The sequence below is a fragment of the Dioscorea cayenensis genome, chromosome 18 (genome assembly GCF_009730915.1).
Source record: "Dioscorea cayenensis subsp. rotundata cultivar TDr96_F1 chromosome 18, TDr96_F1_v2_PseudoChromosome.rev07_lg8_w22 25.fasta, whole genome shotgun sequence".
Classification (NCBI taxonomy): Eukaryota; Viridiplantae; Streptophyta; class Magnoliopsida; order Dioscoreales; family Dioscoreaceae; genus Dioscorea; species Dioscorea cayenensis.
In genome coordinates this window covers 1,334,290-1,349,426 of record NC_052488.1, presented here as the reverse complement: position 1 = coordinate 1,349,426, position 15,137 = coordinate 1,334,290, and the positions used below count along the sequence as shown (strand labels likewise).

General features: G+C 31.9%; 1 protein-coding gene across 1 annotated transcript; it reads right to left on the bottom strand.

The window, feature by feature from the left end:
* Positions 1–13,338: 13,338 nt before the first annotated feature.
* LOC120282178 lies at positions 13,339–14,624 on the bottom strand. Its single transcript, XM_039288937.1, has 2 exons — positions 13,893–14,624; positions 13,339–13,731 (listed from the first exon to the last, which is right to left on the bottom strand). Exons 1-2 carry the CDS (start codon positions 14,622–14,624, stop codon positions 13,339–13,341), a joined length of 1,125 nt encoding a protein of 374 aa, XP_039144871.1.
* Positions 14,625–15,137: the final 513 nt, after the last annotated feature.

Here is a 15,137-nt window from a genome sequence, read left to right as displayed (position 1 = left end):
CTTCTTGCTTGGAGATTGCTTAGGAACAAAGAAAGTGGCGAGCGCACTCGCACTTGAATCCATTGATTATGATGAAAGTGATTGGGTCTCGTGGTTCTTCTCACCGATCACACGCGAGAGGGAGATGGGAACCCTAATTGAAAACCCTAATTCAGATCTCGGATCGGTGCGTCTCGATCGAGGGACCACACCCTATTTATAAGAAAACTTTATGGGGCTAATTACAAGTCCCCGCTCATCATAGATTTGACAATTTTGCCCCCGAGAATTCTACACAACATATGATTAATATGTATATCCACACATTTAAAAATTAGATAATTAGGGACCAAATTCAAACTTGAATTAGATCACAATTTGGGTCCATTCAAAACTTGAATATAATAAGATAAACACAATTATAAACATTAGTTGTGTACGCTCACACAACTTATGCACATAAGTCCTTATATCCCTACATATTGTGTGGTCCACAACCCAACAATCTCCCACTTGGACCATACAATCATGCACCTTCGGGAATTCAAAATTGTGTATAAATTACTATCAATAACCAAATGTAATTACAACCTGAAAAAAATTACCTAAATCAATCTCGTCCCATCGACCCTCATCAATACATGGAACAAAGGGCGGTCGTCGCCCAGAGTATAATGCAACTAAACCCACGATGATCACATATGCCGACTTAACTAATAACATAGATCAAGTGTGGATGTGTAGCATGGAAATTACAAGCCGATGTGATCTACGCTTGTCTATTTCCAAGCTGGGTCCACTTTTTAAAAAAACTTTATGAGATTATAGTTCGAGTAAAAACAATGAATAATCTAGAAATTTCACAAAATCTATTATAAATGTCATGACACTAATACAAATATTAAACCAACTAAATATAAACTCCCACTAATCAAAGCATCTCTACAAATGTCGACCATATAAGCGACATGCTTATTAAAAACTATAGGAGCTAATGCAAGCGGATCCACAACAATGGAGTTTATCCCTATAAGCTTAATATTAATAAAAACAACTCGAACTCTTGCACTTGTTCTAATGGCTTGAAGATGCAAAATCGAGACTCTCAACCTCACGTTGCTTTTATCCGATCTTCCTCTTGTGCTAAATGTGAGATAAGTTCATTTACTGTCCATTTTTCCTTTTTGACGCTTATAATTCACTTCAAACCCGACTAAATTGAGGAGGGAGGGAAATCAACACCATATGCACTAGAACATCTTCTGGTATCTCAAATTTCAAACTCTTTAATTTTCCAGCTAGATAACACATATCAAGGACGTACTCTCGTATATTCCGATCACCCTTATACCTCATGGAAACTAGTTTCTTTAGTGTAGCACTAGTCTCCGCCTTATCACTTCTTACGAAGCGTTCTTCCAGGGTGTCAAGGAACTGCTTAATGTCCCTTTTATCAGATGTAGTGTCCAGAAAAGTCTCCGGGATTGTATTCTTCATGATCATTAGACCTATACGGTTAGACCGCTCCCACCTCTCAAAAAAACTCTCCTATCCTCAAGAGAGCTTTGATCCGTAAGAGGTGCAGGGGACATGGTTCTCTTAATGCATAGTCTAGATCCATACATCCCAAAAACAAGTGTCACCTTGTTTTTTTCCAAGTTTTGAAATTTGTGACATTAAGCATAGGAATGCCATTGAGTGTAGTAAATACATTATTAACACTCATGATGTCAACTGTACAAAGAGCAATAATCAATAATTAGCTCACGCTAATTAACTAGAGTCTAATAATCAAAAAAATACAAATAACAACAACCCATCTTCAAGTTAATTGATTGGCATCAAATCTAGTCTTTGGACGTAGATTCAATTCACTAGTAATTAACTTGATGCAAGTAATCAAGTTTTATAGTAAAAATCTAATCAAGTATAAAGTCTTCCTTTGGGCCGACTAAATACTCACAATAGACACTTTTATAACTATAAACAACTTATTACCACATGTGCAAACAAATCTCCGCGGACAACGGTCTTCCTTTGGGCCGACGTGTTGTCTGCATGAGAATAAGCATGCACTAACACCATGGTTATTCACAAACAAAAGGTTTCCACAATGAGGTCACTTTGGTGACGATGTCGCTTTTTACCAATTGTAGTAAATACCCAAGAAAGCTATAAAAAGCAAACTCTAAGTTGTTATTTCCTAATGATTATTAAAAACAACTTTTATAATTATGAATAAAAAAATTAAATTCATAATAATTTTTAAATAAACTTCAACAATCAAATTAAAATCCAAATATTATCCTAATCCAAATCAAAGTAAAATTTAAATTAATATAAATCATTAATTGTGCTCCTGCACCTTGATATTGGTAATAATGGAAATTAACTTACTAAAAGTAAATATAAACATGTATTGAAATCCATGATACATGATAATCAATAAATCTTTATAGAAAAGCATTAGCACAAGGGCTTGATGATTTCCCCGTAGTATAAAAATTAAATCTAGTATATATATATATATATATGAATATCAAATCCATCACACTCATCACCTAGGATAAGTCAAATAATTTAGTTCAGAAGAACCAATCCAATCATTCAAAAACAAATATAAATATATATATATATATATATATATATATATATATAATAACAATCTATGTTTTCAGAATTGAGAAACCACACGGTTTCCAAACACTGGATCAATATATATATTAATTAAATAATTATTGTATCATCTAGATATATATATATATATATATATATATATAATTTCCAATCTACTGAAAAGCCATGGCACGACTTTCAAAATCTCTTTGAAAATTGCAATATAACAATTAAACAATCATACACGTACCAATATATGTATATATAACCATCGTTATATTAGCATGAAAAACCTCAACCGAAGCATGCATAATAAAATCAATAAATTCAAGATTTAATTATAATAAATCCCAAACAATTCCAACACAAGATGGCTCTGGTACCACTTGATGGATCTAATGGGTATAAACCCCTAATGTATAACCCCCGGATCTTCTTGCTTGGAGATTGCTTAGGAACAAAAGAAAGTGGCGGAAGCGCACTCGCACTTGAATCCATTGATTATGATGAAAGTGATTGGGTCTTGTGGTTCTTCTCACCCGATCACACGCGAGAGGGAGATGGGAACCCTAATTCGAAAAACCCTAATTCGAATCTCGGATCGGTGCGTGCTCGATCGGGGACCACACCCTATTTATAAGAAAAACTTTATGGGGCTAATTACAAGTCCGCCCATCATAGATTTGACAATTTTGCCCCCGTGAATTCTACACAACATATGATTAATATGTATATCCACACATTTAAAATTAGATAATTAGGACCAAATTCAAACTTGAATTAGATCACAATTTGGGTCCATTCAAAACTTGAATATAATAAGATAAACACAATTATAAACATTAGTTGTGTACGTCTACACAACTTATGCACATAAGTCCTTATATCCCTACATATTGTGTGGTCCACAACCCAACACGACTCTCTTATATTATAATTCACTTTTATGAGCTCTATTCTCTCCAATAGATCAGTTAAGCCACCGTAATTGATGTGCTTCTATATCCATTTGTCTTTTGCTTTGCCGCTTCTCGATTTTGTCCCAAAAAAAAATGCCTCAAGTGATGAATAGTATAAATAGTGACTTGTCAAAATAAAAATGATATATATATATTAACAAAAAATATTTTGATAAATTATTGTATTTTAAATTTAAATATAAATTACCAATAGCCTCTTTTCAAGGAGAACCACAGATCAAACATTAACCCGAGATATCTTATATAGGGTATTTATTTTGAGGAGAACCTGAGATCCTTTGTGTGAGATGTACATTTCGAAAATAACCCTAGATCAAACATTAAAACCCATGTAAAATATGTTTATTGAGCTTGCTCCCCACCTATGTAAGTTCCTGTCACGTGTGGGTTGCATTTAGTAAAAAATTTTGAACAGAAATTAATCCCTTTTATCATAATTCATTTTTTTATTATTGTTTTAAAAAAATTTCTTCTTATTTTTTTCTTTTTTCTTTTTTGGTATACGTGTTTGATCTGCCCGGTGTTATTTCCTTGAAGCTTCACACTATCCGTGTCAACACAGAAAGTTCAAAGTCATGGTAAAGAAAAAATATATATTAATTTTATTGAAGAATAATTATTGATAGGGAACAAATCATGCATTTATTGGCAAGTTTGCTTGTCAAAGTTTTCAAGCACTGAAGTCTCACTCAAATAGTAACAGAATTGGCATCTATTCAATATTCAATGTTGAATTAAGCAAGGACGTACTTCCACAAATCAGGGCCATACTTTTAATATACATAATGTTGGTAGGGTGGTATTTAAAAAACAATAAATCAGGACTTTTAGATTAGCTTCACATTATTTTTAAAATGTTATTTAGTTTACCGAATTTTATATTACTACTCCCGATAGATTATCGGGATGTGATTCTGAAATTAGAATTACCAGAAATATAATTTTTAAATTATATTAATGAAAATTTATTTAATGTTTTTTAGTAATAAGATAGTAATATGGTTAGAACGTAATAGAACAGTGACTTCCTTATAGCAAAACCTTGGGTTTGCCCATGGTTTTATGCCCATAGTTTTATGGGTAGTTTTGTAAATGTGTCATATCAATTATGTCATGACATTATTGATTACTTAGGGGTTAAGTTATGGAACCTATATAAGGCCCCTTAGTTTGTAAGGAGTGGGTATCCATCACTTACTCACATCCCTAAGAGCTCCTCTCTCTCTCTCTCTCTCTCATCCTCCTCTTGTAACCATCCCACTTATGAAATAAAGAAGTCCTTTTGTGAATAATCTCTATCTCTCTCTCCTTTGTGTTTATGCATCCTGTTAAGTCTGATGACGTAGGATTGGCATTATATGACAAGCCAAGTGGTGACATGGCAAGAGGATGATGACGTGGCATGTGGTGACTCATCAAAAGAAAACTAAGATGATAATGTGGCAAAAGATGTTATCATGACATTTAATGGAGATCAAGGTGGAGATTTGATTAAGATCTATATTGAAGATTTTATAGATATTTCTCTCAATACAATCATGTGATGATAAACTATTTTTGGAAAGTGCATCAAGACTATAGGATCTTTTCTAGAAAGGCAAGTTTTATTTTTGATGTGATTATCTATCCTTGGTAAGATCCGGGATGATTATTCATATCTTTGATAGAGCTTCTTTTTAGAAAGATCTATTTGAAGAGAGAGGAATATTCTATTATTGGCAAGAGTTCAAGATCATAAAGATTATGTGAAGCTATTAGAAGACACAAGTTAAACTTGGTATGAAGCTATTTGAAGACACAAAGATTTAGTTTGGTGTGAAGCTATTTGAAGACACAAACTAAATAAGGTAAAGATATACCAAGGAGATCATCAAGACCATATTTAGCATTACTATATTAAAGGAAGATCCAAGAGCTATCTATGGGCGGAACTATTTATGGAGACTAGTCATATGAGGAGATTGATTGAAGATTGCATAAGATATGATTAGAGATTTGAAGATCCAAGCATGGATGATTAAAGATGATGCTTAAAGATATTGAAGGCTAAACTTGGATAAAGATAAGATCAAGTTTAGTAACAATATTTCCATGAGTCAAACGAAGATCATTTGGAAGACCAAACTTGGGCCAAGTTTGGAAAGGAAGATCGGGAGATCTTTGGTGGCTATCTTTGGTGAGATGGTCACGTGTGCCTTGGTGGGCACGTCCCTCGGGAGAGGGAGACCTTCTGAAGTGACTAGAGGAAGGAAGCAGCTGCAGGCAGGAGGAGCTCGGGTCGAGTCAACTGCTACGAGGCGGACTGAAGGAACCGGTAGGTTGAAGGTCGCAGATTCGGGTGCATCTGACTAGAACTCAGTCATGTTCAGTAAGGTGGGTCATGTTGTAACTGGGTGTTGCAACATCTAACTTTGGAAGGTGTCCAAGTTAGGAAGCCGCGGAGAATTCTAAAAGAGGTAACTTTGTAGACATCGGTGCGTCTATATAAGACATCCTGCTCGAAGATTTAGGATGGAGCCAATAAGTGAGAGACTCTTGGGTGAGAGTTGTATATGTGGCCGTCGGGCAATCTTGAGAGGATATTCTTTGTATTGAGTGAGTAAGTGAGTGTTGTACTCCTTGTTCTTATACCTCTTTTAGTGGATTGTTTCTCCGAGCCTGGTCCCCAAGATGTAGGCAATGTTGTGCCGAACTGGGTTACCAATTTGCTTGTCTCCTTTATCTTGCTTTGATTGTGTGTGAGTGTTTATGCTTTGAGTGAGTTTTTGAGTGAACTTAACACTTCACACCCCCACCGGAACTATCACATCCCTCTCTTTCTACTCTTACTCTCTCTTTACTTAAGTTAAGATCCACGTCTTCGTCCCCGACACGACGGCGCTGTGGATCTAACGATTAGGGCGGAAGCTTAACTTAAGTAAAGAGAGAGAGAGAGTCAGAGTAGGAAGAGAGGGATGCATAAAGAAGAGAGATATAGAGATTATTCACAAAAGGACTTCTTTATTTCATAAGTGGGATGGTTACAAGAGAGAGAGAGAGAGAGAGAGAGAGAGAGAGAGAGAGAGAAAGAGAAAGAGAGGAGCTCTTAGGGATGTGGCTAAGTGATGCCCCTCCTCATACAAACTATGGGCCTTAGTACGATTTGGTTATGAAAGAATCTTAGGGGGCGTTTGGATGCCCTCAATCATTACCCTGGGGAAGGGAATCATTGATTACACATTCCCTTCCCCTTGTTTGGATAATTTTTTTTGCATGTAATGATTGAGGGCCAAGATAAATCATTACCTCCCCTCAAGGAATAACTCATTCCCACCACATTGGGGGGAATACCCAGTAATGAAATATAAAATTACATTTTTGCCCATAAACAAATTACAATATTACTTGTATATACTTAACCCTAACCAAATTCTTCTTTACTTTTGTTGCTGGCTCCCGTGACCAACCTCGCCGTCGCCATCATCATCTTCACCATCGCACCACCGGTGTCCTGCAAACTTCAAGCGACAAAGAGGAAGCAGCGGCGAGGTCTCATAGGTTCCTCTCTCAATCTCTTGCTTCCTTTCTCCTTGTGATTCATGTGTTGTTGTTGTTCGGATTGGTACTGAAAGTGCTCTGCCATTTTTTTCTTGTTTTCCTTGTACCATCTGTTGATGTTGTGCAGAAGATGACAATTTTTCTTTGATTTATTTTTTTGGTTAACTTCTGCCTTTACAATGAGATTCTCAGTGGATATTTGAGGCCTTGACACACAACCTTTCTAATAAATGCTTTATATATATATATGTTTACTAATTTATTTTTAGTTAAGGTGGAAGGTTTTTTTTTCTTTATTTAAAGATTAGTTTATTAATGATCAAGCAATTGGAATTGTCAATTATTATGGTATGTTTCATATCAGATTATATGAGATGTTTTATATATTTAAATAAATCATATTCTTAAGTGGTGGATTTAATTTTTTTCTTCTATTTGATATGATACTATTGTACTCATCTTGTTATTATTTTTCTCTTCATTTTTTTCTTGTGTAAAAAACTTTATTCCTATTTTTAATCTTCACATTTTTTTTAACAGTGTAATCATCTTGAATATAATTTCTTCTCAAATTAAAGATTAAACTGACAAAAATCATTAGCAATTTAGCAACCTATGTTATACAATACCATCAGTATCTATGTCATATATAGGCATTTTAGCTTGATACTTGAACTCAATTCTAGCTTTTATTTTCATATTCAATATGCTATATCTTCATTATTATGTAATTATTTAATTAAAATTCTTTACAATATCATGCATGGCATAAATGCTAATATAATATGCCATATTGAAATTTCTCATGCTAAAAATATTGATGATATGAACCAAAAAAATAAACAAATAAATTTTCATGAATTTTTTTTCCCAATATAAGTAATTAATATTGTTTGAAACTTGTGTAAACGTGTGGGAAAAAATTAACATTAAGATCAATATATCAAATATAAAAACTAAAAACACAATTTACTCTTCAAACACAATTTACTCTTCAAATGCAATTGGCAATTCTAGAGGTGGTATCGGGGATGATGCAGCACAGTATGAAAATGAGGATAACATTTCCATGGATGATATAGCAGGCTTCTCCCAAGTGCCGATTGAAGACTTCCCTATGCCTACGCAAGAACCAACGGAGACTTCATCACCTATGGCATCTGATAATAGCACCTCAAGAACACCTAGGCAGCGAAAAAGGAAACATGTAGTCCAAGACCAAACAATGGACCGAATATCTACAAATTTTCAGAATTTGGTAGATCTAGTTAGTCCAGAGTTCAAAGCATTAGCAGAAGCTGCAACCCGTAATGCTGAGTCAGCTGCTCGTACCGCTGAATCTGCAGCACGCAAAGCTGAATCTGATGCTCATAACGTTGAAATTGCTGCACGCAACGTAGAAATTTCAGCACGCAAGATTGATATCACTGCACGTAATGATGCAGCTCGTGTTGAAATTGAAGATAAGAAGAAACGCTTAGGTGAAGTACTTTTTGCAATTGATGGGCTTAGCGATGATGAGGCAATGTTCATGCTACAAGTTTTGGCGAAAGATGAAGATCAACTCAAAGTCTTTTGGGATCTTCCAATTGATAAGAAACTTCGCTTTTGTCAGATTTTCCTATCAAGAATGTCTTATTGCCCACGTGACATATGAATCATCTTGGTAAGATTTTATGCTTGTGTACATTGGTTAAAATTCATGTACATTGTTTTTATTTGTAGTGATTTGTAGTCATGAACTTTTTTGACAAATTCATGTTGTTCATATGCAATTTAAGTTGTACAAATGGAAAAGGAAATAACTTTGATCATCAACATTTTCTTCCTTGTAGGTGTATCTATTTGGTGGCCAAATGACATCATGGGGAAATGATCATGGAGAAGAACTTTTCTTTGTTGAAGACAATAGACTTTAATTTGGTGGGATGTTTTGTGTTTGATGAACTTTAATGGATTTTATGACTTTGTCACTTTCTTTTGGTTGTTGTCAAATGTTCATTGCTTTGGTAAAGAGCGAGATAGATTTCTATGACTTGTATGACTTTACTTTAGTGGAGTGTTTTATGCTTGTTGTGTATTACATAAATGCTTTCATTGTTATTTAGGTGGGTATTTTCAATTTTATTTAATGTTATTTGCGATGTCATATGTCATTATGGGGCCGTTTGGTTCGTGTTAATGACATATTACCACGTAACGAGATTACCATGGTAATATGAGTGGGAATATTATATGGGTGGGAATATTGCGGTAATTTAATATAACCATGTTTGGTTAGGAACTTTTATTACTTTGGTTTTCATGGTAATCAATTTGTTAAAATATAAAAAGTTATAAGATTATCACGGTAATCCAAGATAGACACCAAATTTGGTGGTAATAGGATTACCACTTTCTTGGTAATATTTATAAGTTGGTAATGTGATATTACCATACAGATTACCACTAATACAATGCCAAACGTGGTAATATTTTCAGATTACCACGTAACACATGGTAATCTTTCTACATTACCGCGAACCAAACGGCCCCTATGTGTTTTTTTGAATGGCTATTTGTTTGCTAAAGTTATTGAATGATATTTGGTATGTTGTGCTTGATGCATATAGGTGAAAGTTCCTTGAGTTCTTGCATGAAAAAAAACCTCCAGGTGTGTTGCAGTTCTTCAGTGGCATTTCTTAAAAATGTATTTGTTAAAATGTTTAAAAACAATAATTATAACAATTAACCATATAATTGCAATGATATTTAATTATTTTAAATAAATAATTTCAAGAATGAAACCTCCACTACCTTAGAAATAGAGAAATTTATATAATTTAATTATTAATTATATTAATAAAATAAATAATTAATTAATTAAAACTATAGTAATTATAAAAAATTATTTGATTAAATGTTTAAACAATATAATTTAAATAATATTTAAATAATTACTTACAAAAATAAGCATACATTGACAATTAAAAATAATTAATTAACTTATTAATTAATTCTTAATGAAGTTATTAATAATTAAAAAAAAAATCTATGTGTCATTAAACATATATACATACATTTTTTTTATTGAAAGAAGGGTATAAAGGTAATTGACTCACATATTTCTCATTTACTTTTTACATTCCCAATGCATAACCTTTTCTAACCAAACACAGTTTTCATTCACATTTCTTCTCCATTACCCCCATTCCCATTACCCTCTTCATTACCCCCATTCCTACCCCCATTCATATTCTGTCATCCAAACTCCCCCTTACATTATCATATATCATTTTTATTAAAATATTTATAATTTAAATCAAATCATTGACAATTCAATTGGATAAGGTAAAGTTTGTGTCTATTAAGTGAATGAAATATTTATTAAATATATTCATCTATTTATTATAATTATGTCCATTTTTTTATTGGTTTAGAAATATAATTCAGTTCCAACTAAGACTTCAAATTATGATGTTGAAGTTAGAGATATTTTTATTTTTTACTTTTATTTTATAGCAACCTTTGGTACTCAAAGAGTTGTGATATATCCATCTATATATATTATTGATTTTTTTTAACATTTTCAAGTTATTGGAGTTATTGGAATATCTTAGATTTTTTTCGGGACTGAAATAAATTATAATTTTTTTTATTATATTATTTTAAGTCTAAAGGCCCTTTTGTTTTGTTTGAGATCATTTATTTATTCAAAAAAAAAAAAAATGAAGCCTTTCCTAAGGTAAAAATTTACGGAACAATCTATTGAAGATACAAATAAAACAAGTCTTAAACTTGTTTATTTTTTTCAAATATATTAAATAAATATGAAAGTGGTTTCATTATAAATACTTGTTATTATTAAAAAAATAATTTTAGTATTAAAATATTTAATTTTTATTAATACATAAATTTTAAGAAATAATAATTAAATCAAACATAATTTTTTAATAAGTCTAAAATTTCTCCTCCAATTTAATTATTTAATATTTAAAAAAAATTTAATCTCAAATTTTTTTTATTTCCAACAAAAAAATTGAAATTTTTATTTTTAAAATGTTTAAAGTTGAATTTTTGGGAATTATATAAAACTCGAGGAGTGTGATAGTGAGAAAAATCACACTTTCATAACGTTGGCTAAGTTATCACAACTCGAGAATATAATTTTAATAATACAGGCATTGGAAAATAATTGATTTAAGTCTAAATATAAATCAATCTTATTAAAAAATTAATTAATATAAGATTAAAATTTTATTTTTAAAATGTTTAAAAGTTGATTTTTTGGGAATTATACAAAACTCGAGGAGTGTAATAGTGAGAAAAATCACACTTGCATAACGTTGGCTAAGTTATCACAATTCGAGAATATAATTTTAATAATACAGGCATTGGAAAATAACTGATTTAAGTCTAAATATGAATAAATCATATTAAAAAAGTAATTAATATAAGATTAAAATTAACATTTTAAACCTAAATAGATTTAATCTCAAAATCAATCTAAATATGATTTAGGACTCGTTTAGTGGAAAAGGATAAAATGTAGACAGATATGATATGAGAATTGGATAGGATATGAGCATGATAAGCTCATATCCTATCATATATTTGATGTGCACTGATAAACCATTAAATAGTATTTTGTTATCCTATTTTATGTTTGAAGTGGACCGATATGATATGAATGGTGTGTATTTAGACAAAATTAGTTATATATATATATATATTTTTTTTAAAATAGACTTTTTTTTGAATTTTTTCCTGATTTATTTATCGATATATTTTAAATTTTTAAAAAATAAATAACCTATAAATAATGTCCACAAATAAATAGATTGCAATATACCAACTTGCAAAAATTATAGTTAATACTTTTTTGTTGGTGAAAATCATAGACAAAGTCATTAATATGACATAAAGCTAGAGTAAAAAATTAAACTCATTAATAAAAAATAAATAGATCACATCAAAACCAATTTGAAAAAAAAAATCATCAGACTAGAGAAATTAAAAATAAAGCATGATTAAAAAAAAGAGATTTAGATGAAAAATAATCTTCTCAAGCACGAGATCGATGGAGAAACCCTTTAACTACTCTTAATGCGTAAATTTCTGAGTGTTCTATCTAGTTGTTGACTAGCTTCTTCTCCCAAGAACTATGTTTAAAAGATCAAAAGGAGAGATACAATAAAATCCTAGATAAGGGAGAGAAACCAAATAATAAGACAAAAATATAAATTTATTTTTTATCATATCCTATATATTTCTATCATGACTCCCCTATATGATTCATTATCATGTGACCAGCAGTATAAAATGGGTCAATATGATAATACTATCATACCTATTGGTACACCAAACAAAGGATAGTAGTAGGATATGATAGTCTATCATATCCTATCATTTTTATCATGTCCACCAAATGGGCCCTTAAAGTAATAGTGTCCTCCAAAATGTGAAAAATATAATTCTATGTTCAATTAATCACTTAAATTAAAAAAATATTAATAATGAAATTTTACCAAAGTTTGAATATTTCTTTTGGTCATATAGATCGAATTAATCATTGATATGATTATTTATGTTATCATGCCATGTGATGTTAAAAAATTAATTTTTTTTTAATAAATAAATTGTAAAACTAGAATGACCAAATTTATGTAAACTTATAGAGCATGACAAAATTTTATATTTTCCTACGATCATGAAAATAATTATAATTATTTGCAAGGTTTTCTAGGCCCCTAAGAAAAATACAAAATTGCAACCATCATAAGACTTCGCCATTAATAAATAGACTCGAAAGTTTGGGATTTATGTATAAAATATTTCACGTGGTTGTTAAATTATTGGTTATTTTATTAATTTATTAAATTATTTAAAAACAAAGCATTTTTCTTCAGCATTGACTTATTAATTATTTGTATAAATATGACAATCATATATATTTATATATTTTAAAATATAATTTTTTATAAATAATTGAATTAAAATATGAAAATAAATATATAATGTGTAAACTTTATATATGAATGATAAATACTTACGAATGAGTTTTATACAAACAAACACGAAGATGGGGATGAATTTTTTTTTAATCATAAGTAATACAATTTTGAGGTCTATTAAAAATGATTAATGAGTTATAAAGTATATATGATAAATTTAATACGTAAAAATAGCATTACTCCTCAAACAAGATTGAACCAAATTTATTATTAAAAAGAAAAAAAAATAACCATCAAACTAAAGAACAAGAGCAAGCACTAGAACTAAGATTTGCTTGTCCATTAATATTGTTCTTGTGCTCCTTCACTTCATTGAGAACCCTAGCTAGCCATTTTACCAAAAAGTCCTCATCAATCCCTACTTGACCATCTTTATAGAAGGTGAAACACTCTGCATTATCAGTGTAAGGACACTTTTGCCCATTAGGATCATTCCATGCTCCTTCATGTCTCATTCCGGCCCAATCAGCAAGCCACCGGAAAACATACTGCCCAACTCCGGCCAACTCTAGCCATCCTTTCGGAAAAAACTCCAAGATACTACTATTTTTATTCATGAATATCATATTCGTCAATTGCGCACCATGTGGAGTAATTAAGATATCCGTGTCACTCATTAGTCTTACCTGTATTTTCATATAATTCCACAATTAAAATCTTGTTTAAAGTAAATTTAAAAAAATATATATATTTTAAATAATAATTTTAATAAGCATCCATCATCTAGGAATGTCCGTAGATTCAAAATAGACTGACTAGGATGTCCGTAGATTCAAAATAGACTGACCTGATCACAAAATGAAAGGTTATGAGAGTGCGCAACTCTTAGCCTGCAACCATCAACCTTCCGGCACTGCTCGCCGGAGACGGTGACAACCGTGGTCTCATTCTTGAAAGACCTTGACCCAACCCTTAAAAAAAGGGTCAACCTAATCACCTTCTTTTTCCCCTCCTCCAAACCATGATATTGATCATGACCACCATCTTCATCTCTACCAACATCACAATAAGCTCTAGCTTTGCATCTCATCAAATCATACACTTTCTCCTTATTCGTCTTCGACATCCCTTCTTCATTTCTCCTAAAAACAACTGCCTTCTCGAAGCAAACAGGTCTATCTCCATCGTCGTTAAACTTCTCGATCTTCACTTTCCGGCCAATGCTCACCTCCATCAAAGTCTCTAACCATGGTGTCATCTCCAATCTTAATTCTCCCCAATGGAACAGTACCCATCTCTCTGGCACCATGCAATGCTTGTTTTGATACCAATTCACAAATGGAGTCATGGCAGACAAGCCATGCCAAAGGTTTGTGTAGTCGTAAAAGGTTTCGGAGACGAAGGTTAAGCCTGAGAGGAGTTTAGCTCCGGCAGGGAGAACTTCGGGCCAAGTTAATGCATAGGAATTGTTAGCACCATTTGAATGATCATGGCCATGCAAACAAAGTATTTTCCCTTTTGAAGGGAAGTAGAGATGATGAGCTTGGTCAATTTCTTGGATGTCATTAATGGAGCTCATGAACCATGTGGTGTTGACTTGGAAAGGGTTGTGGTTGTATCTAAGGTCTTTCAGTGGGAGAAATGTGATCATGTCTTGTAACTTTGATCTTGTTTCATTGAGTTCAAGACCACATGGAGGAGAGACATGGAAAGAGCTTCTTAGGGTTAGGGTTTGGAGAAGGATGAGAAGTGTGGTGATTGTAAGGAAAGTGATGATGATCAAAAGAAGGGTTCTTTGGTCTTGAGCTTGTTTTTGGTTTGCCATGTTGATCTTCATCAAAGTTTGAATAACTTGTGAATATATATATATATATATATATATATATTTCAAAGGTCTAACTTTGAGTAGTGTGGAAGCAATGGGACTTTGAAGATGAATGCATTGAGACTAGAGAATGAGTTGATTATGGATACAGTAATAATTCAATAATGAATATTGAAAGTAGAACATGCCAAAATTTTAAGTGTTTTGCAACCTAACTGAATTAGGTTTTGTTTGAAAATTTTGAAGCTTTGGTTGATATATTAATTT